The 24,611-nt window shown below is 38.3% G+C and overlaps 1 protein-coding gene across 1 annotated transcript in view; it reads left to right on the top strand.

The window, feature by feature from the left end:
- Window positions 1-24,611, top strand: part of Thsd7a (thrombospondin type 1 domain containing 7A) — a 438,249-nt gene that overhangs the window by 399,811 nt on the left and 13,827 nt on the right. The window contains exons 16-23 of the mRNA NM_001191970.2: window positions 966-1,099; window positions 5,457-5,610; window positions 9,028-9,172; window positions 10,398-10,513; window positions 19,962-20,079; window positions 20,316-20,461; window positions 20,863-21,037; window positions 23,201-23,374. Of these exons, the coding sequence (NP_001178899.2) occupies window positions 966-1,099; window positions 5,457-5,610; window positions 9,028-9,172; window positions 10,398-10,513; window positions 19,962-20,079; window positions 20,316-20,461; window positions 20,863-21,037; window positions 23,201-23,374 (1,162 nt within the window). The remainder of the gene's footprint in view (window positions 1-965; window positions 1,100-5,456; window positions 5,611-9,027; window positions 9,173-10,397; window positions 10,514-19,961; window positions 20,080-20,315; window positions 20,462-20,862; window positions 21,038-23,200; window positions 23,375-24,611) is intronic.

The raw sequence follows: 24,611 nt of genomic DNA, 5'->3' as shown, positions 1-24,611 counted from the left end.
GATATACTGGTCGTATCATTAGCTACAGCATTATTCCGACATCACATATGATTTACTCTAATTTTGTTTTTTCATCCTCCAAGTGTGCAAAAGGATAGCTCCAAATGACTGCTTAAATCTGATTCCCAGAATTGATTTAAAGTATTTTCCTTTCCTGGTTATATTCTTGGTTGTAGTAGATTGTGGTCTATTTAATTTCTTTTTCTGCTTATTTTCCTCATTGAGAAAACTGCACAGTGGCTTCATTGTTCTAGAATTCCTGAAGCGAACACACAATACTGCCTTTGGGACTGAAAGCTTTGTGTACAGTAACCGCAGATAGCTGGCTGTGTTGTCAGGCCTTGATGGTGACAGCTGTGTCTGGGACTATATATCGTGTAAAGCTAATTCAGGACCTTGGTTCCTTACCTCAAGGGATTGAGGATTAGATTCAAGATAGGCTTATTTCCATGTACTCATCATTTCAGTTTCTTGCATGAAAAATGCTAATTCTTACAACTATACACATTTATATGTAAAACTGTCTAATATTTGTCTGGAAAACAGATACGTGTATAGTGTTCTTTATAGTATTCCTCTCATTCATTCATTTGATAAATCTTGACTAAGTGTCTAGCACATGAGTGCCCTGCGCTAAGAACTCAAGAGGCATAAAACTTTGAACCAAATAGCCCAAAAGCTTATAATTTGGTGTGCTAAAGGTCAGTTTAGGAAAATATGTTTTGGTTCGGGCCCAGTGGGTTAGAAGATTCACTGTAAAAGCAGACAGAAGGCAGCTCAGCCCACCTTCCTCTTCTTGACCAGACTTCTCAAGATGCTATCTTTCTTCCTACTTGAGTGTGCAAACAATAAGGGGGAGAAATGGAAGCAGACGAGGGGAATGATGTTTGTGGTGATAGAGAATCCTCCATCCACCCTTCCCTAGTCTCATTCCACGGCCTGAGATCACCAGGTGTGTGTTTCAGGTGTATGAGGTCGTCCCGTGCCACAGTGACTGCAACCAGTACATATGGGTCACAGAGCCATGGAGTGTCTGCAAGGTGACCTTCGTGGACATGCGAGACAACTGTGGAGAGGGTGTGCAGACCCGAAAAGTAAGGTAAGACCTAGTGGAATGATGGAGGAGCAACCTGGCACCCATCTCCCCGTTCCACAGGTAACAGCGTGGGATCTGTCATCTCTGCTCTCCTGACAACTCTCATTAGTTTTGGTTTTAGGGAATCTGGATTCTTGGAAGTTAAGACCTTCCATTGCAAACAGCAGTTTGGGTATTCTAGTTCCTGACCCAAAAAACTTCATTTTACAATAGATTTTTAAAATCATATTGGTTTTTGAGATTATAATATGATTACAATTACATGCCTCCTCATTTCCTCCCTCCAGATCCTCAGCCCAGTACCCCCCCTTGTTTTTTGTTTTAAATCCACAGTCTCTTTTTTCATTAACTTTTGTTATATCTGGGCATGAATATGTGTAAAAAACAGATATAGACAGAAATAAAGATTCCTAAGTGTATACACACACACACACACACACACACACACACACACACACACACACAACCTGCTGAGTCTGTATCATATCAGGGAAAACCATTGGAAATGCACATTGAAATCAAGCTTTATGAGTGTGGTTATTAAAACTCAGTGACCGGTTAAAAGTCGAATATGCTTCTCTGTATATAAGGTTTCTTGTGTGTATATCCCTGTGTGTTTGGAGACCACAGATTAACATTGGACTTTTTTCTCATTCTTTATTTTCCTTACTTTTTGAGCTAGGGTCTCTCATTGAACATGAAACAGGCCAAATATTCCCAGGGACCCTCCTGTCCCTGCCTCCTAAGTACTAGATGACAGATGTGTGCTGTCCAGCCTACTAATTTTGACACACAAGTACTAAGGATTGGACCCATGTTTTCATGCTTTTGAGGCAAACCATTTACTTACTGAAACATCTTCCCTACAACAAAAGCCAAATATATTTCCGAAGATATTTTCAAATCCCCTGCTTTGACATATTGCGCCCTTATGTCAACCTGGATAACATTTGAACACTCTGATCCCCTTCAGGAAGCCTCCCCTGAACCCCTAGCTAGCTATGGCCTCTCCCTTATTCTAATAGAGTTATTCTGCCTGATAGGATAGCTATGGTCATGTGCAGATATTTCAATTTCACCTTAAAGTGATTAAAGTTTTAAATACATTTCTTCATTCACACTATTCATAATTATAAACTGCCCACAGCCATATGTGGCTAATCTGTTGGCCAGCACAGGCACAGAATACCATAAAGGGGGCTAAAACACAATAATAATAAATGCAGAACTTGACATCAGTACACTCTCACCTAAAACTTAGCTTATCGTGAATTTTAGAACTATGTAATAGTATTTCCTGATCTATCTCAGTATAAAAATTTTTTATTAATATTAATATCACAAAACTCATATAAAATACATGTAACCTTGTTTCCAATAAAAAACAAAAAACAAAACATTTTCTGTTTGCCTCAGATATCCATCTGAGGGCTCCATTTGCAATTCCTATGGGTCATAATGAAGGTAGAATAAAGATGAAGGCGGGAACAAAGACAATGAGTGTAAGAAAAATGGAAAGGGGAAACAATAATGCCTCTTTACACTTCACACACACACACCTCCAAATTAAAATTTTCCCCTCCAAATTTAAAATTCATTTCCTTATGTGAAGAATTTGCTTCATTCAGTTGCTGGTTTTGTTAGTGAAAATTTTAATAAAGGAATGTGCGTTGTACCTTTTCTTCAACTATTGGTGTACCTTTTCTTCAACTGTTGGTGTACCTTTTCTTCAGCTGTTGGTGAACCTTTTCTTCAACTATTGGTGTACGTGCTTCTTTTTGATTTGTAAGCAGTTATCCTCAACATTGCCAAACACACTTGAAACAAAGCAACTTATTGAGGCTGATGCAATAGAGAGAGGGGTCAGTATTGATCGTGAACTAGGATCATGTAATGATGTGCCTGTTTGTTCCTGATTGAGTGGTCCGCGTCTCAAACTCTATCCCCTGCTAATTAGGGTCAGTATGCCCTGCCTCCATACACATGTGAACTGACATTTCAGAAGAGATACATCCATAAACGAACAGCTTTGCATTTACCTGTTTTCAGTCCTCCTCAATGGATGGAATGGCACGTAGGAAAGTGGCTGGTAGACGTGCTTCTTCCTAATAGGAATTCCTTCCTCCCCCACTCCTTCCCTCCTGCCATCTTTCTCCTTCCTCCTCCTCCTCTCCCTTCTTCCCTTTTTTTTGTTTCCTTCTTTCTATTTTCTCTGCTTCTCCTAGGGCTAAGAATCAAGCTTGGGACTCAAGGGGGCTAGGCCAAGAAAAGGTCAAGCTGTGGATGACATGATTGTTTGTATAAACTTTATGCATAGGATGACAATAAAAATAAAAAGAGGCGTTTTTACTTGTGGTTACTGCAGCTGTTGTTTCCACACAGATAGTCCACCTTTTATTCACGTACCTGCCTTGAGTCTGTCACCTCTTCACCTCCAAGTGGCCCTGTCCTCTGTGCTTCTAATGTACTTCAGTCTTCTCAAAAAAAAAAAAAAAAGTACTCTTGCTCTTTAGAAACATAGAAAGACCAAGGCTGTGAAGAAAACAAATTCAAAACCTGTTTATTTTGGTATCAGCTTGATCCAAATATTTATTCTGGATTCTAGGTGCAAAAACTATTGTTAAAGTCAAGTAAAACACATGCACATCCTGATCGGTAGAGTTTCTTCCCATTTTATGAAATGAAAGTACATTTAAAATAATAATCTGTTTTAGAATAAATAAAGTCTGTTAAAAAGAAGTTACTCCCAAGCACGAGATTTGAGACTTATTATTTACTTTTATTTTTGAGTTATTTATAAAGTACAGAATTAAGAAAGATTTTTCTCATAGTTATATGTACATAGCTACCTAATAAGGTATTGGACATCTATTCTTAACTTGGATCAATAGGCAATTTTATAAGTTAATCCTTGTACTGCATCAGTATCTGCTAAGAATGTGATCAATTCTACATTTTGAATAGAGAAATACTGGTCCATCCATGTATTCGTCAGGCAACTGTCAGAAGAACAATTTAAATGCTTCTGAAAATAGGATATTTCACTATGTAATTAAAACCTTTTGAAAGCAATTTGTAATATAATTTTTCAACATTCAAATCACCAAATATCTACTGATTCATTTTTATGAAATGATTTTTAAGAACATTACAGAATTCAGTATTTATATATTTTTCTAAACTGCATACTCAATCAATATACAACTAATGACAGCTTTCCAGTCTTTTGATGTGTCTCACTTGGCAGAAATATTTATTTTTAAATTTGATATCCTTATAAAAATTGATTCTTTATAGTATAGTTTTAGAGACACAATGTCCTTCCTCATTGTAAATTTATGAGAAAAGACATATATATATATATATATATATATATATATATATATATATATATATCTTCCTTTTCATCTTCCCATAGGCAACTCTCTTACAAGACACATTAATTTGAGTGACCTTTCCTACATTATAAATTAAGGATCAAGGTTTTCTCTTCTACTACTAAAGTTCACAGAGAGATTATTAACTACAGTAAAGTGAAGCCACATTAATTAGCTTCTCAAGAGGATTTCTTGACTGTTCATAATGGAATAGTATGAACAAAGGTTTAAATTTGTCTTAATATAAAAAATCCTAACAATTAGGAAAAAACTGATATAGGATCCAAATAGCCACAATTAGAGAAGTTGTATGTATGTGTGTGTGTGTCTGTTTGTTTGTGTGTGCATGTGGGGAGGTATCTTTGTGTCTGTGTGTCTGTGTGTCTGTGTCTATATATGTTTAAACATTGCAGTGGCCATGTGTTCAGAGAACAATGTACAGGAATTAGTTCTTTCTTTTCTATCATGAGAGTTTTAAGGATTGAAATCAGGTCACCAGGTTTGATTGCAAATGCCTTTACTCACTGAGTCAACTTGCTGGCAGCTAAAATTACTTTTTAAAAGACAAAGCAAACTGATAAATGCCTTATCTTGGAAACCCCCTTATGAAACATTTTACATTGATATCATACCGTCCCTCAGACTCCATCATCTATCATCAACTGCATCTCCTCTGAGAACCTCTTTGGACCAATTTTCATTGGGTGGAAAGGTTGCTTAACCTTTCACAGAAACAAGATAGCATTTACCAATGCACTGAAGCTATCCAATTAAAATATTATGACTAGTCATGTGAATATAGGTTCTTCTTTTAATCTTAGGAAAAATACTAACTATATGTAGGGAGGCATAGTTTCTTGTAACTCTTCCCATTGGGAGAATGTTGTTCATCAGATGATAGCTTAATGAGAACCATCATCTTGTTTGTTGGCAGTAATTTTACTTGGCCTAGTTCCTTTGCTGATGTGCATATTTTCTCTTAGGTGCATGCAGAATACAGCAGATGGCCCTTCTGAACATGTGGAAGACTACCTGTGTGACCCAGAGGATATGCCCCTGGGCTCTAGAGAATGTAAACTACCATGCCCTGAGGACTGTGTGATATCCGAGTGGGGGCCATGGACCCAGTGTTCTTTGGTGAGATTATAGACTATTTGGATAAAATGGAGTTTGCTTAATGTTTGTGAGCCATGTACACAAAGCAAAAGTGTGCTTCTTTGGCCACTTCCTTGTATGGGTAAGCCATGTAAATTCAGCAATGTTTCTACAACAGCTTGAGTTCTTGCAAACTGTTTACTCCTTCTCAACTATGCTTCTAAACCAGCATATGATTCCCTCAGCAGACCTCAGAGATCATACAGCATCTTTAAAACTGCAGTGGTCATAATGATTCTCTTTAGTTAAAATAAGGAAAGAATGAAACTCTAGTGAAAGTACTTTAATGATGTCAGGTTGATATCCCTTGACTGCTGTAGAATCTGTTTATGTAAATGCTAAGAACACTTTTTCACACAAGGAAATGTTGCAGCAGGAGTATTGACACGAAAAAGAAAACATTCTTGAGTAAGACTATGAGGAGGAAGACAGTTACACATGGTGGGTCCTCAGGTATTCTTCTAAGATGGTCATGTGTGGACATTTAAAAACAGAAACCAAATGATCATAGTTTCCATTCAGTGAACCGGCTATTAGTATCCCCATTGGTGAGTATAGAAGCAACCTCACTTCAGCAGCCTCTGTTTATAATAGAATCGCTTTGTAACAGAGTCTGTGAATATTCATTTCGTCCTACAGAATCCATTTTTTCCATAAGAAGAAAAGATCATGTTCCAAAGCTATACCTTCCCTGAGCATCTCCTCAAAGCACTCCTCATTAGTTCCTGTCTCATAGAAGAGGGTGGCTATTGCCATTTCTGTTACAAAAAAAAGCTTATCCATGTAGTAGACAGGATTCTCTAGAGCAATAGTTCTCTACCTGATAGTATAATTTCTTTGGATATCACATATCAGATATTTAAATGATGATTCATAACAATAACAAAATTACAGTTATAACATACAAGAGAAATAAATTTATACTTGCAGGTCACCATAGCATGAAGAATTGTATTAAAGGATTACAGAATTAGGAAGGTTGAGAACAGCTGCGGTAGAGGAATGTAGTGTATAGAGACTGGAGGTGGGAGGGGTATTAGAATGGCTTACAGGCTATGGTCCAGCTAGTCCAAAAATGGCTGTCAACTGAAAATCCAAAATTCCAGTAGCTGTTCAGTTCAAGAGGCTGAATGTTTCAACTTCATTTAGTATATGCCAGAATCCCAGTGTAGGCTATAATGCCAAGGAAAGGGTGGAATTGCTAGTAACAGAAGGAACAAGCAGGCAGAGAGTTGCCTTCTAGGTTCTTTATATATTCTCCCAGCAAAAGGTGTATTTTCTTACCTCAAGAGATCTATATTAAATGAGTATCTTCCCACTCCAAAGATCAAGATTAGAACAGTGTCTTCCTACTTCAAATGATTTAATTAAGAAAAGAAAATGCATCACAGGTATGCTCAGCCATTTGGATTTTAGTTAATTCTAGATGTAGGAACATGGACAACAAAGAATAACCATCACAACCTGTCAATCACACATAGTCAGTGCTTTTTCACTCCTAGAAATCCAGATGAGTTCAAAATCAAGCAGAATTCTAGATTTCAACAACACTGAGCACCCTAGCACCCATCTAGAGGAAGAGAATCTCTTGAAAAAGTATGTGGAAAAGTTAGTTTCTTAGTTAAGGTTACTATTGTTGTTCTGAAACACCATGACCAAAGGCAACTTGAGAATGAAATGGTTTATTTTGCTAATACTCACACTTCTATATACCAGTTCGTCATCAAAAACAGTGAGGGTAGGAACTCACGAGGGGCAAGACCATGGAGGAATGCTGCTTACTGGCATGCCCCTCTGACTTGTTCATCCTGCTTTCTTACCAAACACAAGATCAGCAGCCCAGGGAAGAACCCACAAAAATGGGCTGGGTCCACCTCCCATTAGTCACCAATTAAGAAAAACTCTACAAGCTTGCCTACAGCCCAGTCTTACAGAGGCATTTCCTCAATGGAGGTTCCCTCCTCTCAGATGACTGTCTAGCCTGTGTCAAGTTGAAGTAAAGCTGTCCAGCACAGTTAGCTTAATCCTGCAAAACGGTGAAAAGCAACGTGATAAAAAAAAATTGGGAAGATTTGTCTAATGTTAAGACATTAAATAAAGTACAACTTCAGGCAAGTTTAGAGTCTGTGTTTTCCAAGGAGAATTGCTTTTTATTTTCTTAAGCTCTGTGTTAACACTGTTAAAATGTTAAGTGGCAACTAAATGAATACCCAGAAGCAAAATAGGACCAATATATCACTTGAGCAGATGTTAAAAGAAGGGAGAAGGCACCCTTCATAAAGGTCTGAAATAACTTTTTGTTTTAATTCTGCAGCTGAACTACATTCTACAGTTTACAATGATGGAATTCTTGTCATCAGAGATTCTGTTAAAAGAATATTCAGCTATTATAAAACAGGGGCTGTTGAATTTGGCTCCTTCTTAAATTCCTTAACACAGATTTCAATACCAGGAACCACCAAACAGGAAATGTGCCCATCTGGGTTCAGTTTGGATATCCATAAGAAGCCATCTTTGAAAAATATTAAGTCCTACCATGTGTAACAAGAAAAAGTTTGTGAAAAATATTTTGTTTACTTGAGCATTTTCCAATAGAAATTTTGGATTGAGACTAAAACTCAACTAGTTGACAAGGTGTGCCTTTTATTCTTCATGAATTCATTCTTGATTCATCACCCAGGACATCAGTTTTAGAAAAATGAAACATTTATTGCATGCAAAGAACTGTTAAGTTCAAAGGATTGCAGATATAGAAGACAGGAGTAGTTCAATGTACTCTGGACATTAACAAGACCTTTATATAATTTGCATTCTCTCAATACAGTAAATATTCCTTCAGTGGTGTGACTAACATACATCGAGAGCAAAGGACAAGGCAATAACTATTTTAGGCCTAAGAAATCCAAAATTGTTTGTCCCTTTCTATCCTTAGAGGCCAAAGATTTTCAGAAAGATGTATCAATATGATAATAGCCAGTCACTGTATAGATGCTAAATTGTTTATATGAGGATATGCATTAAAGTCACTGATACCTTATTATTTATTTAAATGGTTTAAGACAATTTATATTCACACACAAGCATGCATACACATATATACATTCAAATATATATTTATCATTATAGCATAAGTGGTTAACATTCTATGTTACTAAAAATGCTCAAATGAATGTGTTTCTATAGGCGTGAGGTAATGATTTAAACATCTAGCTAGGATAGGATCAGACTCTGTCAATGCCTACATTTTACATACGGGAACTCTGAACTCTGAATCATAATGAGGTTAGCTCTTTATTTAAATTAGATCAATGAATCAAGTGTCTGAATCAGCTCCAGAAGCATGCTAACTGTTGTATGGCTGAGTTTACCTTTCTGAAAAACCCTATCGTTCTTTGTAAGCCTTGCAATCCAAGTGGTTCGAGGCAAAGGTCAGCAGATCCCATCAGACAGCCCGCTGATGAAGGAAGAGCGTGCCCTGATGCTGTGGAGAAAGAGCCCTGTAACCTGAACAAAAACTGCTACCGCTATGACTATAATGTCACAGGTAAAGCACTTCATCATGGTCTTCACATGGTCTGAGGCTTCAGTTCCAGACATTCTCAACCTAGGCCAGCTCCACCGGTGTGCCACTTAGAGCCACAGCTTACACTAGATAACCAGTATTACATGACAGAAGTAGTTATCTGTTGTTTTTATTTTTTAGAAAACATCAAAATAGAAAGAATAAACTATTGCAAAATCTCAATTCTTGAAGTTATGTGATAAAGATTCCAGATAGTCCTTTTTAAAGCCTCCTCCTATTTGGGGATTATGGAAAATATTTTCTTTTTTATCAGATATGTGGTTGTTACACCTACATCAATAACTTCTGGGACACAGGAACATTTGTGAACAACATTAACATGATGCAAAGTGTCCATAATCTTAAAAATAAATATCAGAAAAATAGACTTACAATAAACTGCATTTGTTTCTTAGATTTCATTTGGTATCATCAAAACATATGCATAAAATATTTTATTGGTTCATATGGTTTGATACAACATTGAAGGTAACTTGCATTTTTCCCCTAGTAATTTTTATGTTGAAATGAGCTCAAGAAAATGAAGAAAGGCACATAGAAGTCACATTAGCTTTTGTCTCTTAGTTTTCTCTGCAGTTGGCTTTGATGCCACAAAGGAAATCAAAGTTCTCTCGGGTGCGTTGTACCTGGAGAAAGATGGAGGAAATTTTTTTGGGGGGAGGGGAAATATACAAAATAAGAGAATTTAATAAATATGCTGAAGTTATTTATGAAATAAATGAGTTTGCATTTTTTGAAGAATCTTACTTATGTGAATGAATTACATAGTGTTAAATAACTACATAGAGTACCATCCGTTAAAATGTTTCCTTTGTTTTATTTCCTTTGAAATAAAAAATGCATAATAGTAAATTTTTATTTCTGTTTTTCTTAAGAAAAAAAGTTTTGAAATGGTATTGATCTATACGCCAAGCCGTTTTTACAATATCTCTAAGGAGCTGGCTGTCAAGATCGTCAAGTAGACATCTGGCTCACAAAATAATCCCCACCACTATGTGCAACCGCAGCAATTCCATTTGACTCGTAATATGTTCAAATCTGGGGCCCATATGCTCTGCATGTGGGATGATTGATTGAGGGGCTTAGGAAGCAGTCGTGAATTAGGTATGGGATCCAGGTCATCAGAGTTCCATCTGAAGTCTATTACGTGCATCGCCTTCTGTTCTGATGGGTCCTTTTCATTCAGACTGGAGTACATGTCAGCTAAGTGAGAAGGCGGTCTGTGGGAACGGCATTAAAACAAGGATGTTGGACTGTGTTCGAAGTGATGGCAAGTCCGTTGACCTAAAGTACTGTGAAGAGGTGGGTGAGTGTTGTGTTAAATCTTTGAAGGAATTCTTCCCTAATAATTTAAATTCACGTGGAGCCAAGTGACATTTGCTCCACCCGGTGCATGGGCAACAGCTGTTTTCACAGGCTGTCTAGTGCCCTCTTGAAAAGAGACAGTATCCACGCTACTGATTTCCACAGATAATTTCCTGTATTCTGTTCTGTTTGGAGCCCTGAGGTATGCTAATTAGCCCATTCTGGAAGAAATGCTTAGGAAACAATAAGCAATCAAGGTGAATAAAAGCAATAAATCTTAATCAGACCATTCATCATCTTTTATAATTTGATGTGAATTGGGTGCCGAGCTTGGACACCTGCCAAGATCCATCATTTACTCTTTCTGTTGCTAAACATTGATCACATGCAGTTTCATAGCAGATTTTGATATGAAGATCTGATACCCAGCTGTGAGAATCTAAGTGCTTAGGTCTCAGGTCTGGATAAGAGAGTTTAATGCTCCAGCAAAGCAATGAAATCTGTCCCTAATAACTTTAAGGCTCAGAGATTGTAGTTTATAGTAAATCATCAAAGGAAAGTAACTCCGTGACTCTCAGCTCTGGCCTTCCGAGCAGCAGAGAAACTTGGCATTGGCCTTTCTTTCTCCTCATGAAGCTACACCTTGCGTGGTAGTGATTTCTGTCTGATTCCCAAAACACAAAGGCAACAATGTCCCTGTCCTTCAACTCCCTGTGCTTCTGAGATGCACAGGGTCATTTTTCGGACCAAAGGGCGCAAGATCTTCAGTAGATCTGAAACAGAATTGTCTTAATTCTCAAGGGAAAGCCACCAGTGGAACTACTTGAAACCACTCAATGCCATTGTCAAAGTGTATGTAACTTTAACTTCCTCACATCTCTGATTGTAAAGGTCGACTTCCAAATGCTCTGAAAACAACATGTTGATTAGTCAATGAATGCCTCCCTGTAAAATCTTGTGTCACTAATTAACCTGCTTATATGCTAGATTAAAGTTAGTTAAACTCAGGTTTTTAAAATAATACCACTCAAGCAATATAACCAACAGTAAATAACATTTCTGTGCATGAGGATTTTAACAACCAACACAAACTTCCCAGAGAGTGGAAGGTGATCCAGCTCAAGCTGTTAGTGTAGTCTTTTGGGCAAACCCCTAGGACAATTTCCTCCCTACAAGGACATGAAATGAGACCTCTGTAGTAGTAGAGCCCGATACATTCAAGACTTTTAAATCGCTTCATTTATCCTGTGAATTCTGCAGCAACAACTGCAGGTTCAGATCCTTGCCCCTTGGCAAATGCTGTCTTCAGGGAAAACTAAGCTGCTCTCTGTGGAAATTAAACAGCGCACACACCATTTTATTCATCCCTCTGAGTCCGGCTGGCTCCAGGAACAACTGTGCTGTCTTTGTAAACAATGCTCAGACCACCTACCTATGAACCCCTGTGCAAACCCTGTATTCAGTTTAGCAGCAGTAGGTAGCTCTTGCTGCTTCTCTAATGGCCACAAAGAAATGTGTCATTAGTGCCCAACAAAGAGGAAAATTAGGATTAAATTCACTAGCATTTATGTAGTGTGTTTTCCATTTGGTATTTTTCAGATTTTTTTTTACTCATTTGCTACCAAGACATTGTAGATTTTCATATCAGCATAAAAAACATTAGGCTTCATTATGACACTTCTTGTCCTTCCTGGGATCTTCTTGCCTCCTGTACTCTTGCACCCACAGTGGCCTTCTTTGCTGTTTATGTCACATGTATCCCTTCGCTCTCCCTCCCCTTCCTCAACATATCTTATTCCCTTCCCATGATCTCTTGTCTAATTTCATGGTCTATATCCATTCTCATGATGGCCTATTTACATATCGTACAGATACTAAAAATTGAAATTACTTCTTCATATAAAGCAAAAATGGTTGGTAGTTCTAAGAATTGCCAATAAAAATTGTTATTCTCTGCTATAATATTAATACTTTCTATTTTAATGTTACGTCGTACCTTTGACTTCACTTTCAATGTTGGAATGGAATATATTACCTGTGAATTTGAAACTGTTTCTTGTACTTTGAAATGATAACATGCAATTCACAAGGACAGGATCAAAATACAAATAAAATGTTACATTATGAGAGGCCATACACATCAATCAATCAATAAATAAATAAATAAATAAATAAATAAATAAATAAATAAGCTACAGCAAAGTTGGTGAGATAAACCTGAGAATAGAAATTCTTCATAAGCAAATTATATAAAACATTTATATACAAAACATTCCTGAGGACCCACATTTCCTTTCAAGAAAGGTGACTTACTTCTCTGACATTTCTTTTTATTTTTCATTAATTTATTTATTCACTTTACATCTCAATATCAGCCGCCCTCTCCTCCCAGTACCACCACATAGGGCAATCCTTTCCCCATTTCCTCCTTCCCTTATTCTCTGAGGAGACAGGGGGCATCCTCTGTCTCTCTCTCTCTCTCTCTCTCTCTCTCTCTCTCACACACACACACACACACACACACACACACACACACACACACACGCATTCCATCACCCCCAACTCTATCTCTACTCCCAACCCCTGGGCACATCAAGTCACTGCAGGACTAGGCATATCTAGTTAGGGTAACGGGATCCACAGACAGGCAAGAATTTCAGGTACAGCCTACGCTTCACTTGTTGTCAGACCAGCATGAAGACCAAGCTGAACATCTGCTATATATGTGCAGGGGGGCCTTGGGTCAGCCCACGCTCACTCTATGGTTGGTGCTTCAATCTCGAGCTCCTCCAAGGATCCAAGCGAGTCGACCCAGTTGGTCTTCCTGTGGAGTTTCTGTTCTCTTTGGGTCCCTCAATCCTTTTCCCAACTTTTTCGTAAAGACCCTCTAAACTCCATCTAATGTGGTTCTCTGCATCTGTTTCCATTAGCTGCTGGGTGGACTCTAGGTTAAGATTTTTTAAAACCTACTTTAATAAGGGATTTAAATGCTTTCACCTCCCTTCTAGTGCACCACCCATGAGAGGTAGTAAAAGGAAAGGTTTATAAGGCACAGGGGATATAGACAAGTTTAAAAATAGTTCTTAGGGGTGACTCCAATCTTTGCTGTCAGGAGGTCAGCAGTTCAGCTCACAGGAATCAGCACCAGTAGTTCAGTCTATTCACGAGCACCATTCACAAATCAGCAATGGCAGTTTGATCCAAAAGAGACACAGAGGATGTGCCAATCAGCCTGACGCTGCCATAATATCCTGAGAAAGTCTTTGGTGCATTTCTCTCCACAACGTCACAATAAATGATGATTAGCAAAGAAGGGAAGGTGACCAATGCCACAGCATACTCCACTGTCTGTCTGGTTATACGAATACTCTTTTCAGACATCACTTGTCTCCAGCAAAACATCACATGCCTTTTTTCCAGGCAGCTTCCAGAAAAACACCATGTGACTGTTCTCAGCAAAGCATCCTCCCACGTGTCTGTTTCAGCAAAATATCCTCTCATATACATCCTCTCATAAGATAGTTTGTAGAAAAATATCACGACACAACTAAGTCTCCCCCACTTCAGAGGACAGTTATGTTAGACTTCCTGTCTGGAAGTATATAACAAAGTATCATTAATATAGTCAGGTATCAGTTCTTACCCATAGAATAGGTCTAAATGCAGGCCCGTCATTAGTTGGCCATTCCCTCTGGCTCTGGTCTTTGTCCCTGCACATCTTGTAGGCAGGACAGATTTTTGGATAGAAGGTTTTCTGGGTGGATTGCTGTCCTTTTCCCTCCACTGAAGTCCTGCCTGGCTACAACATGTGGCCACTTCAGGATTAACATACCCCACTGCTAGGAGTCTCAGCTACATTCAGCCCCATAGACATCCTGGAGCCTTCCCTCATTCTAAATCGCTGGCACATCCTCAAAATGCCCTGTTCACTGCCAATTTCCATTCTCTCCCCTGCTCACCTTGTACCTGATCGCCATTGCCCCCAGTTCCCTCCCAACCCCCTCTCCCATCCAGTTTCCTTCCTCTATTCACCTCCAATAGCTATTTTATTTCCCCTCCTTGTTATTTGGCGTCTTTAAGTCCATGGGCAGGTAGTGTGGTTATCCTGTACTTTCTGATTAATATCCACTTTTAAGTGAGAACGTACCTGCATATCTTTTGGCATCTCACTCAGGATATTTTCAACTTCCATCCATTTTCCTGCAAAATTCATGATGTCTTTATTAATAGCTGAGTAGTATTGCATTATGTAAATTATTTATTCTTTGGTTGAGGGACATCTATATTGTTTCCAGTTTTGAGCTATTATGAATAAAGCTGCTATGAAGAGAGTTGAGCAAGTGTCCTTGTGGGATGGTGGAGCATCTTTTGGGTATATATCCAGGAGTGCTATAGCTGTGTCTAGAGGTAGAGCTTTTTTCTAAGAAATCACCAAATTGATTTCCAGAGTGTTGTAAAAGTTTGCACTCCCACCAGAAATGGAAAACTGTTCCCTTAGCTCCACATTCTTGGCAGCGTGTGCTGTCCCTTGAATTTTTTACCTTAGGCATTCTGATGGGTATAAGGTGGAATCTCAGAATGATTTTGATTTGAATTTCCCTGATGAGTAAGGATGTTGACATTCCATTAACTCAGTTTCTCAGGCACTACAGATCCCTCTGATGAGAATTCTCTGTTTACCCCTGTGCCCCATTTTTAAATTGTGTTATTTGGGGTTGGTAGTAGGCGTCTAACTTCTTTTTTCTTACTTTATTTTTAATTAGATATTTTCTTTATTTACATTTCAAATGTCATTCTCTTTCCCAGATTCCCCTCTGGAAACCCCCTATCCCATCCCATCCCCTGCCTCTATGAGGGTGATTCCCCACCCAACCACCCACTCCCTCCAGCCTCCCCACCCTGGTATTCCCCTACACTGGGAAATTGAGCCTTCACAGGACCAAGGGCCTCTCCTCCCGTTGATGCCCAACAAGGCACATTCTCTGCTATATATGCAGCTGGAGCCATGGGTCACTCCATGTGTAATCTTTGGTTGGTAGTTTAGTCCCTGGGAGCTCTGGGGTATCTGCTTGGTTGATATTGTTGTTCTTCCTTAAGGTTGCAAATCCACTCAACTACTTTAGTGTTTTCTTGAACTCCTCCATTGGGGACCCCATTTGTAGTCCAATGGTTGGCTGTGAGTATCCTCCTCTGTATTTGTCAGGCTGTGGCAGAGACTCTCAGGAGAGAGTAATATCAGGCTCCTGTCAGCATGTACCTCTTGGCATCCCCAATAATGACTGGGTTTGGTGACTGAATGTGGGATGGATCCCCATGTGTGTCAGTCTCTGGTTGATCTTTCCTTTAGCATCTACTGCGTTCTCTCTCTCTCTCTCTCTCTCTCTCTCTCTCTCTCTCTCTCTCTCTCTCTTTGTCTCTTTATTTCCTCCTGTGAGTATTTTGTTCCCCCCTTCTAAGAAGTACTGAAACATCCACACTTTTGTCTTTCTTCTTCTTGAGCTTCATATGGTCTGTAATTGTATCTTGGATAGTCCAAGGTTTTCAGCTAATATCCACTTATCAGTGAGTACATATCACGTGTATTCTTTTGTGATTGAGTTACCTCACTCAGGATGATATTTTCTAGTTCTATCCATTTGAATAAGAATTTATTGAAATTATTAATTTTAATAGCTGAGTAGAATTCAATTGTGTAAATGTACTACATTTTCTGTATCCATTCCTCTGTTGAGGACATCTGGGTTCTTTCCAGCTTCTGGCTATTATAAATAAGGCTGCGATGAACATAGTGGAGCAGGTATCATTGTTATATGTAGGAGCATCCTTTGGATATATGCCAAGGAGTAGTATATCTGGGTCCTCAGGTAGTACTATGTCTAATTTTCCGAAGAACTGCCAGACCAATTTCCAGAATGGTCGTACAGGCCTGCAATCTCATCAACAAGGGAGGAGTTTTCCTCTTTCTCCACATCCTCACCAGCATCTGCTGTCACCTGAGTTTTTGATCTTAGCCATTCAGAATGGTATGAAGTGAGATCTCAGGGTTGTTTTGATTTGCATTTCCCTGATGACTAAGGATGCTGAACTCTTCTTTAGGTGCTTCTCAGCCATTCGATAATTGTCAGTTGAGAATTCTTTGTTTAGCTCTGTACCAATTTTAACAGGATTATTTAGCTCTCACTTCTTAATTTCTTTGTATATATTGGATATTAGCCCTCTATCAGATGTAGGATTGGTAAAGATCTTTTCCCAGTCTATTGGTTGCCATTTTGTCCTATTGACAGTATTCTTTGCCTTACAGAAGCTTTGCAATTTTATGAGATCCCATTTGTCAATTCTTGATCATAGAGCATAGCCATTAGTGTTCTGTTCAGATAATTTTCCCCAGTGCCCATGAGTTCGAGGCACTTCTGCACTTTCTCTTCTATTAATCAGTGTATCTGGTTTTATATGTAGGTCCTTGAACTACTTGGACTTGAGCTTTGTATAAGACAATAAGAATGGATCAATTTACATTCTTTTACATGCTGATGGCCAGTTGAACCAGCACCATTTGTTGAAAATATGATAAACAGACTGAGAAAGAAATTAGGGAAATGATACCCTTCACAATAGTCACAAATAATATAATATAACTTGGTGTGACTCTAACCAAGCAAATGAAAGAGCTATATGACAAGAACTCCATGTCTCTGAAGAAAAAAATCAAAGAAAATCTTAGGAGAAGGAAAGATCTCCCATGCTCATGGTTTGGCAGGCTTAAAATAGTAGAACTGCCTGTCTTACCAAAAGCAATCTACAGATTAAATGCAATCCCCATCAAAATTCCAACTCAATTCTTCATAAAGTTAGAAAGAACAACTTGCAAATTTATTTGGAATAACAAAAAGCAAGGATCGCAAAAATGATTCTCAACAATTCCAGAACTTGTGGGAGAATCACCATCCCTGACCTCAAACAGGTTTACAGAGCAATAATGATAAAAAACTGTATGTTATTGGTACAAAGACAGGCAGGTAGATCAGTGGAATAGAATTGAAGACCCAGAAATGAACCCTCATACCTATGGTCACTTAATCTTTGACAAAGGAGCTAAAATCATGCAGTGGTGTCTAACTTCTTGAGTTCATTATACATTTTGGATATTGGCTCTCTGTCAGATGTATGGTTGGTCAAGATCTCTTTCTAAAATGTAGGCTGACATTTTCTCCTATTCAGTATATCCGTTGCCTTATAGAAGCTTTTCAGTTTCATGAGATCTCATTTATTAATTCTTGATCTTAGTGCCTGAGCCATTGAGCAAATATACCCAAGAGGAGTAGTTATCAGGAAATAATCAAATTCTGGGCTGAAATAAATCAGTTAGAAATAAAGAAATCAATACAAAGAATCAACAAAACCAAGAGCTGGGTCTTTAAGAAATATCACCAAGATAAACGAGCCCTTCATCAAACTAATTAAAGGGCAGAGAGACAGTAGCCAAATTAACAAAATCAGAATTGAAAGTGGAGACATAGCAATTGACACTGCAGAAATTCAAAGAATCATTTGGTCTTCAATGGGAAGCCTATACTCCACAAATTTGGGAAATATTAATGAAATAGATGATTTTCTAGACAGGTACCAATTAGCAAAGTTAAATAATGATCAGGTAAACTACTTAAACAGTCCTATAAGCCCTAAAGAAATAAGAGCAGTCATTAAAAGTCTCCTAACCAAAACAAAACAAAACAAAACAAAACAAAAGCAAAAACAAAAAGCTCAGGGCCTGATAGTTTTAGCACCGAATGCTACCAGACATTCAAATAGAGCTAGTAGCAATTCCAACTATTCCACAAAATAAAAACAGAAGGAACATTGCCAAACTTATTTTATGAAGCCATAGTCATGCTGATACCTAAACCATATGAAAACTCAACAAAGAAAGATAATTTCAGACTAATTTACTTCATGAACATTGATGCAAAAATACTCAATCAAATACTTGCAAACTGAATCAAAGAACAAATCAATGATATCATCCATCATGATCAAGTAGGTTTCATCTCAGGAAGGCAGGTGTGACTCAATAAAAGAAAATCCATCAATGTAATGTTTTACAGTAGACAACTATAAAACAAAATTGAAAGGAAACAACCACATGATCAACTCATTCAATGCTGGGGAAGCCTTTGACAAAATCCAACACCCTTTCCTGTTAAAAGTATTGGAGAGATCAGGGATACAGAGCACATATTCTTGCCCCATCTCTTCAATATAGTACTTGAAGTTTTAGCAAGAGCAATAAGAAAACAAAAGATCCAGGGGATGCAATTTGGAAAGGAAGAAGTCAAAGTATTGCTATTCATAGATGATATGATAATAGACATAAGTGATAGCAAAAATTCTACCAGAAAACTATGGCTGATAAACACTGTCAGCAAAGTGGCTGAATACAAAATTAAATTACAGAAACTAGTAGCCCTCTGTTACACAAATGAAAAACAGGATAAGAAAGGAATTAGGGTGAAAACAGCCTTGAAAATAGTCACGCATTATATAAATTTTCTTGGTGTAGCTCTAACAAAGCAAGTAAAAGTATGACAGGAACTTGAAGTCATTAACATTTCCATTCATGTATGGCTAGTACAATGTCTGTAATTCAAGCTGAAACAGGAAGATTACAAGTTCAGCATTAGCTACAAAGTGTACTTCAGGGCACTCTAGTCTACATACAAAACTCTATCACCAACAAACAAGAGTCAATTCATTCATGAATGAATACATTCATTTTTGGTGCTTGAGTCTAAATTCAGAATCTTCTAAATATTAATTATGCCCTGTATCACTGAGATATACCAAGCCCACAAACTACTTTTTACATATTTTTTCAGTACATTCTATCTTTGCTTTGAAATGGTAGTTTGTCTTTAATGCTACCTGGCTATTCAGTGCAGCATGGCTATATAAAAATAAATAATATCTAGAAAATAAAATTATAGGTCTATACATTGATAATATTTTTATTTTTCAAATATTACAAAGGAGTCTCATCTATACTGTTTTTTCTTCACATATGGAAATTCCACTCATTAATTGTTTTGCTATTTATGGAAAATGTTAACACAATGCATAACTGATAGAGTCAGTATGATCCTGAATTCACCTTTTGCCTTTGACTCCTACTTTGATGAACTGAACCATTTTATATACTTAACATTTCTAACAATTGTTCTGTTTCCAATAACTTTCATACACCATTCACCTTTACCACTCTCCTTTCCTCTCACCCCTTGGCCTCCCCGCAGTCTCCTCTCTAGTCACCACATTTCCACTGCTCTCTCTCTACATTCACGTTTATCCTTTTTTCTTCCCTCCTCTTCTCCCCCATTGTTTCTTTTCCTACTGACAGTACTAAAGGCCTTGTCTCCCTCCCATACAAATGTATCTGTTTCTCCTCTTTCAGCTTGGGCTGGAAAAGAACTGGCAAATGAACAGTTCCTGCACAGTGGAATGCCCTTTGAACTGTCAGCTTTCTGACTGGTCTCCTTGGTCAGAATGTTCGCAAACATGTGGACTCACAGGTTAGTTTGTATTGCAATTAGCTTTAGACTACTAGGAAAGCCACATAAAACAAACCATCTCTCTTGCCATAAATTATATAAGGTAGGCTACAGAAAGGTGTCTTCTTTCCTAAAACATGCAACCCTCTCCTGCACCAGGATCTCCTCAAAAGAGACACCTATGATACCCTCTCCCAATCTATTTTTACAACCATGGCATGAAGTTGCTGAAGTTGCACCATTTTATATCTTTAAAGGAAAAATGATACGAAGACGAACCGTAACCCAGCCCTTTCAAGGTGATGGGAGGCCCTGCCCTTCTCTGATGGAACAATCCAAGCCTTGCCCAGTGAAGCCATGCTACCGGTGGCAATATGGCCAGTGGTCTCCATGCCAAGTTCAGGTATCAAATTTCAGGAAGCTGTGTGGGTGCATTCTTCATCTTCAGAGACGATTTCAAGTTAGAGATGGTCGGTTTCCTCATAAACATTTCAGTGACTCTGCCATTTCCCAGTTCTTTAATTAGTTTTGATAACAAGCATCCCCTGTCCTATACTTTTAAAATCATTTGGAGACGGATCCATTTTAATGAAAATTTATTTGCCTGTCTTTGTCTAGGAAGCAAATAAATTGTTCAGCGGATGCTTTATAGCTTGTGCCCTAAAAGGCATCTTCCCTAGGGTTTCTAATGCTTCTCTAGCTATTCATAAATCAAAACCAGTGATGCAGAGATGACTGCAAGCCATGAGCTCTCTAATGTATTATTTTTCTTTTTCTAATTAGCTATTTCTCCCTCCATTCCAGGAGGCCCAGTGTGGAGAAGGAACCAGGACACGGAATATTTCTTGTGTCGTGAGTGATGGCTCAGCTGATGACTTCAGCAAAGCGGTGGATGAAGAGTTCTGTGCTAACATCGAGCTCATCATAGATGGTAATAAACAAATAGTTCTGGAGGAAACCTGCACCCAGCCCTGCCCAGGTAACAATGAACAGAATTCGTATTTGAGGCATATCGTTGTAGGACCAGAGTGTTGGTTTAAAAACACAAATCCCAGACATTCTATTTTACCAGTGAAGACTCAGGAAACAGATGCTAGAATGAAAACGAACTAGATCCAAGAGGCAGAGAAAGTACCCAGCTGGCCTTCCTACTCTACCTGTGTCCCAGAAGGAATATTCCCTTTCTCCTCCATTCTGTCTTAAATACTCTTCAACTTAAAAAATCGTTTTTAGAGTTTATTTCTGTTTACTCCCAGTAGACTGGTTACCTTTTCTACCTCTGGACTTAAGGTTAGCTTTATTTATTTCTTGGATTAAAGGTGTGTGCTAGGGTTGGGTCACACTACAAGTACTATTTATAGTAAACAGAAAGCTCTAGGGTCAATGGCTGAGCCATAGACCACAAATAGAAACAGCTTACAGTGTCAGAGTTTACAATATGATCAAATGTCTTGCAGCACCAGAGTCAAGAATAGGTTACGCATATAGTCAATGTGAAGGGCGTCAACCATCTTGTTCAGTGATGCTTCTAGTAACAACTCACTACGATATCTGTGGGTCAGAGGAGCACCGTGTTCCTGCCCAGAATAAGATCTCTAATATCCTTGAGCTGCATACTCAGCCCTCTACGGTGTGTCTTGAAAGCTAGACGAATTTGACATAGTAAGTTTTATAGCGTAGAATATGAATTAAGGAATATATTTTTCATCTTTGGCAGGGATGATGTAAATTTATTATTCCAGTGGATTTGTTCAAAACATAAAAGCGTATTTAGCACATAGTGCTTCACTTTCATTTTGTTATTAAATTTTGGAAGCTTCACATGGATATTTCAAGATGATGGTTATATAATGCACAGACTACAGAAAATTTAACTATTGGATTTCTCTGCAAATGTATGATAAAATAAAATAAAGATAACTATAGAGATTAAGCCTACTTACACAAAAGAGTGGGTTCTAAATTCCATTTAGTTTGTAGTCACTTAGGTAAAGATATGTACCCCATCATCAGTATTTTTTTTTAAATTTTCACCCATAACAGGTTTTCCTGGTAAACACCCAGTAACCCACAATGTGACATCTCAGAGATATAAGCATTTCTACAACTTTCTTAAATACTTTTCCTAGTTGTCCCTCACCCCCACTCGGCATTTTAAAGTGTACTAGATTTTAAATAATATTTTGTTAATTCCTTGGAGAGGAAAGATGTAATATATACATCCTATTTAAGGCTTAGCACTCCCAAGTCTCTTGTTCTCTGCACTTTGACTAGTTGTGGGTTTTTATTAATAAACATTTACTTCAAGAAGATGCATCTCTGCTGAGAGAAGTATTGCTCTATGGGGAGAGCATTCAATAGTTAGGAGTCATTTTAACACTATGTCTATTTAACAGAATAATAGTATAGAACCAGTTCTCATGGGTAATAGTGATATTGTCCAATATGATGCTAAAACTGTGATTACAAACATGAAGTGATTAAAAACTGACAAATGTCATATACGCTATGATTCCATGAGAGGTCTGAGATTCTGGCAATGGTCTGTTCTTGATTAAATGTTGATTGCACAGATATATATTCAGAGTATGGAAATTTGCTATGAATTTACAGTATTTGGCATTTTATGTGTGCTATCTATTTTTCTCAGTGAAATGTGGTTGATTAGAGATGTAGATTAGAAGAAATAGCCAGTTTCTATTTTAATGTCAACTTCTCAGTAGCCAACCGCAGCTAGACTCCTCGGGGAAGAAAAAAATGACATAAAAGCACTGGTTCTCTCACCTTTAATTTCAAGTCAATTTAACTTCATGAATACCTGGAGACAAGGTATTGTTAGGTTTTACTAGCCCCCGTTTCTGATAATGACAAATATCATGTTAGCTTTTGACCAAACACTATCTATCTCTTAAAAAATAATCATGACAGACTGCAAATCATAGCTTATGTTTTATAACAGTAAGCCACTGAGAGACCATTCAACCACTCCAAATAACATTTACCACATATAAACTGATAATTATTAAGTTTGTCAAAATCTCACAAATATCATGCCTACTTACAAACATGTATGGTTAATATCAAAATGTGTATCTGCATCACTGTTCCTCATGGGTATAAATTACCAACCTGTTTCGTACAGGTGACTGTTATTTGAATGACTGGTCTTCATGGAGTCTGTGTCAGCTGACCTGTGTGAATGGTGAGGATCTTGGCTTTGGTGGAATACAGGTCCGATCCAGAGCAGTGATTATACAAGAACTGGAGAATCAACACCTGTGCCCAGAGCAGATATTAGAAACAAAATCATGTGATGGTGAGTGCTTCAATTTTTTTAATTTATATTTAATTATATAATTAATTATATATTATATAATTATATATTATATATTAATTATATTTAATTTAATTTAATTTATTTATATTTCAAATGTTATCCCCCTTCTCGGTCTCCACTCCACAAACTTCCTACCCCATCCCCTCCCCATTACCTCTAAGACAGTGCTCCCCCACCCACCCATTCACTCCTGCCTCACCCTTCTAGCATCTCCCTTCTCTTGGGCATCAAACCTCCACAGGAGCAAGTATATCCCCTCCCATTAGGCCAGACAAGGCAGTCCTCTGCTACAAATGTAGTGGGGGGGCCACAGAACAGCCCGTGTATGCTAATTAGTTAGTGGCTTTGTCCCTGGAAACTCTGAGGGGTCCAGTTAGTTGATACTGTTGTTCTTCCTAGAAGATTAAAATTCCCTTCAGCTCCTTCAGCCCTTCCCCTAACTCTTCAATTGGGGTCACCAGACTCAGTCCAATGGTTGGGTGAAAGTATCTGCATTTGTTTCAGTCAGGTGCTGGTAGAGCCTCTCAGGGGACAGCCAAACCAGACTCCTGTCTGCAAACACATCTTAGCATCAACAATAGTCTTGGGGTTTGCTCTTTGTACCTGGGATGGATCCCAAGGTGGGGTGTTCTGTGGATGGCCTTTCCTTCCGTCTCTGCTCCATTTTTTGTCCCTGCATTTCCTTTAGACAGGAACAATTTTGTGTTAAAAATTTTTGAGGTGGGTGGGTAACCCCATCCTACCACTGGGGGCCATGTGTATCTACTGGAGGTGGTCTCTTCAGGTTCTATCTCCCTGCTCTTGGGCATTTCACCTAAGGTCATTTCCACTGGGTCCTGGGAGTCTCCCACATCCATAGTGTTTGGGACTTTCTAGTGATTCCCCACACTGCTGCATATTTCTCCTCATTCTCTAGACCCTCTGGGCTTATCTCCTGTATTCTCCAATTCCTGATCCTACCCCCACCCTTTTCCTACCCCTCCCCTTCCGACCAAGGTCCCTCCCTCCTTCTGCCTCTTGTGATTATTTTGTTTCCTGTTCTAAGTGACACTGAAGCATCCTCACTTGGGCCTTCCTTCTTGTTAAGCTTCATATGTGAATTATGTCATGGATATTCGGAACTGTTTGGCTATTATTCACGTATCAGCATTATTACTGTGTCTTTTTTTTTGTCTGTGTTACCTCTCCCAGGATGATATTTCTAGCTCCATCCATT

The sequence above is a fragment of the Rattus norvegicus genome, chromosome 4 (assembly GCF_036323735.1).
Source record: "Rattus norvegicus strain BN/NHsdMcwi chromosome 4, GRCr8, whole genome shotgun sequence".
NCBI lineage: Eukaryota > Metazoa > Chordata > Mammalia > Rodentia > Muridae > Rattus > Rattus norvegicus.
The sequence above is the reverse complement of the archived record's forward strand: the minus strand, read 5'-3'. Positions and strand labels throughout refer to the sequence as shown.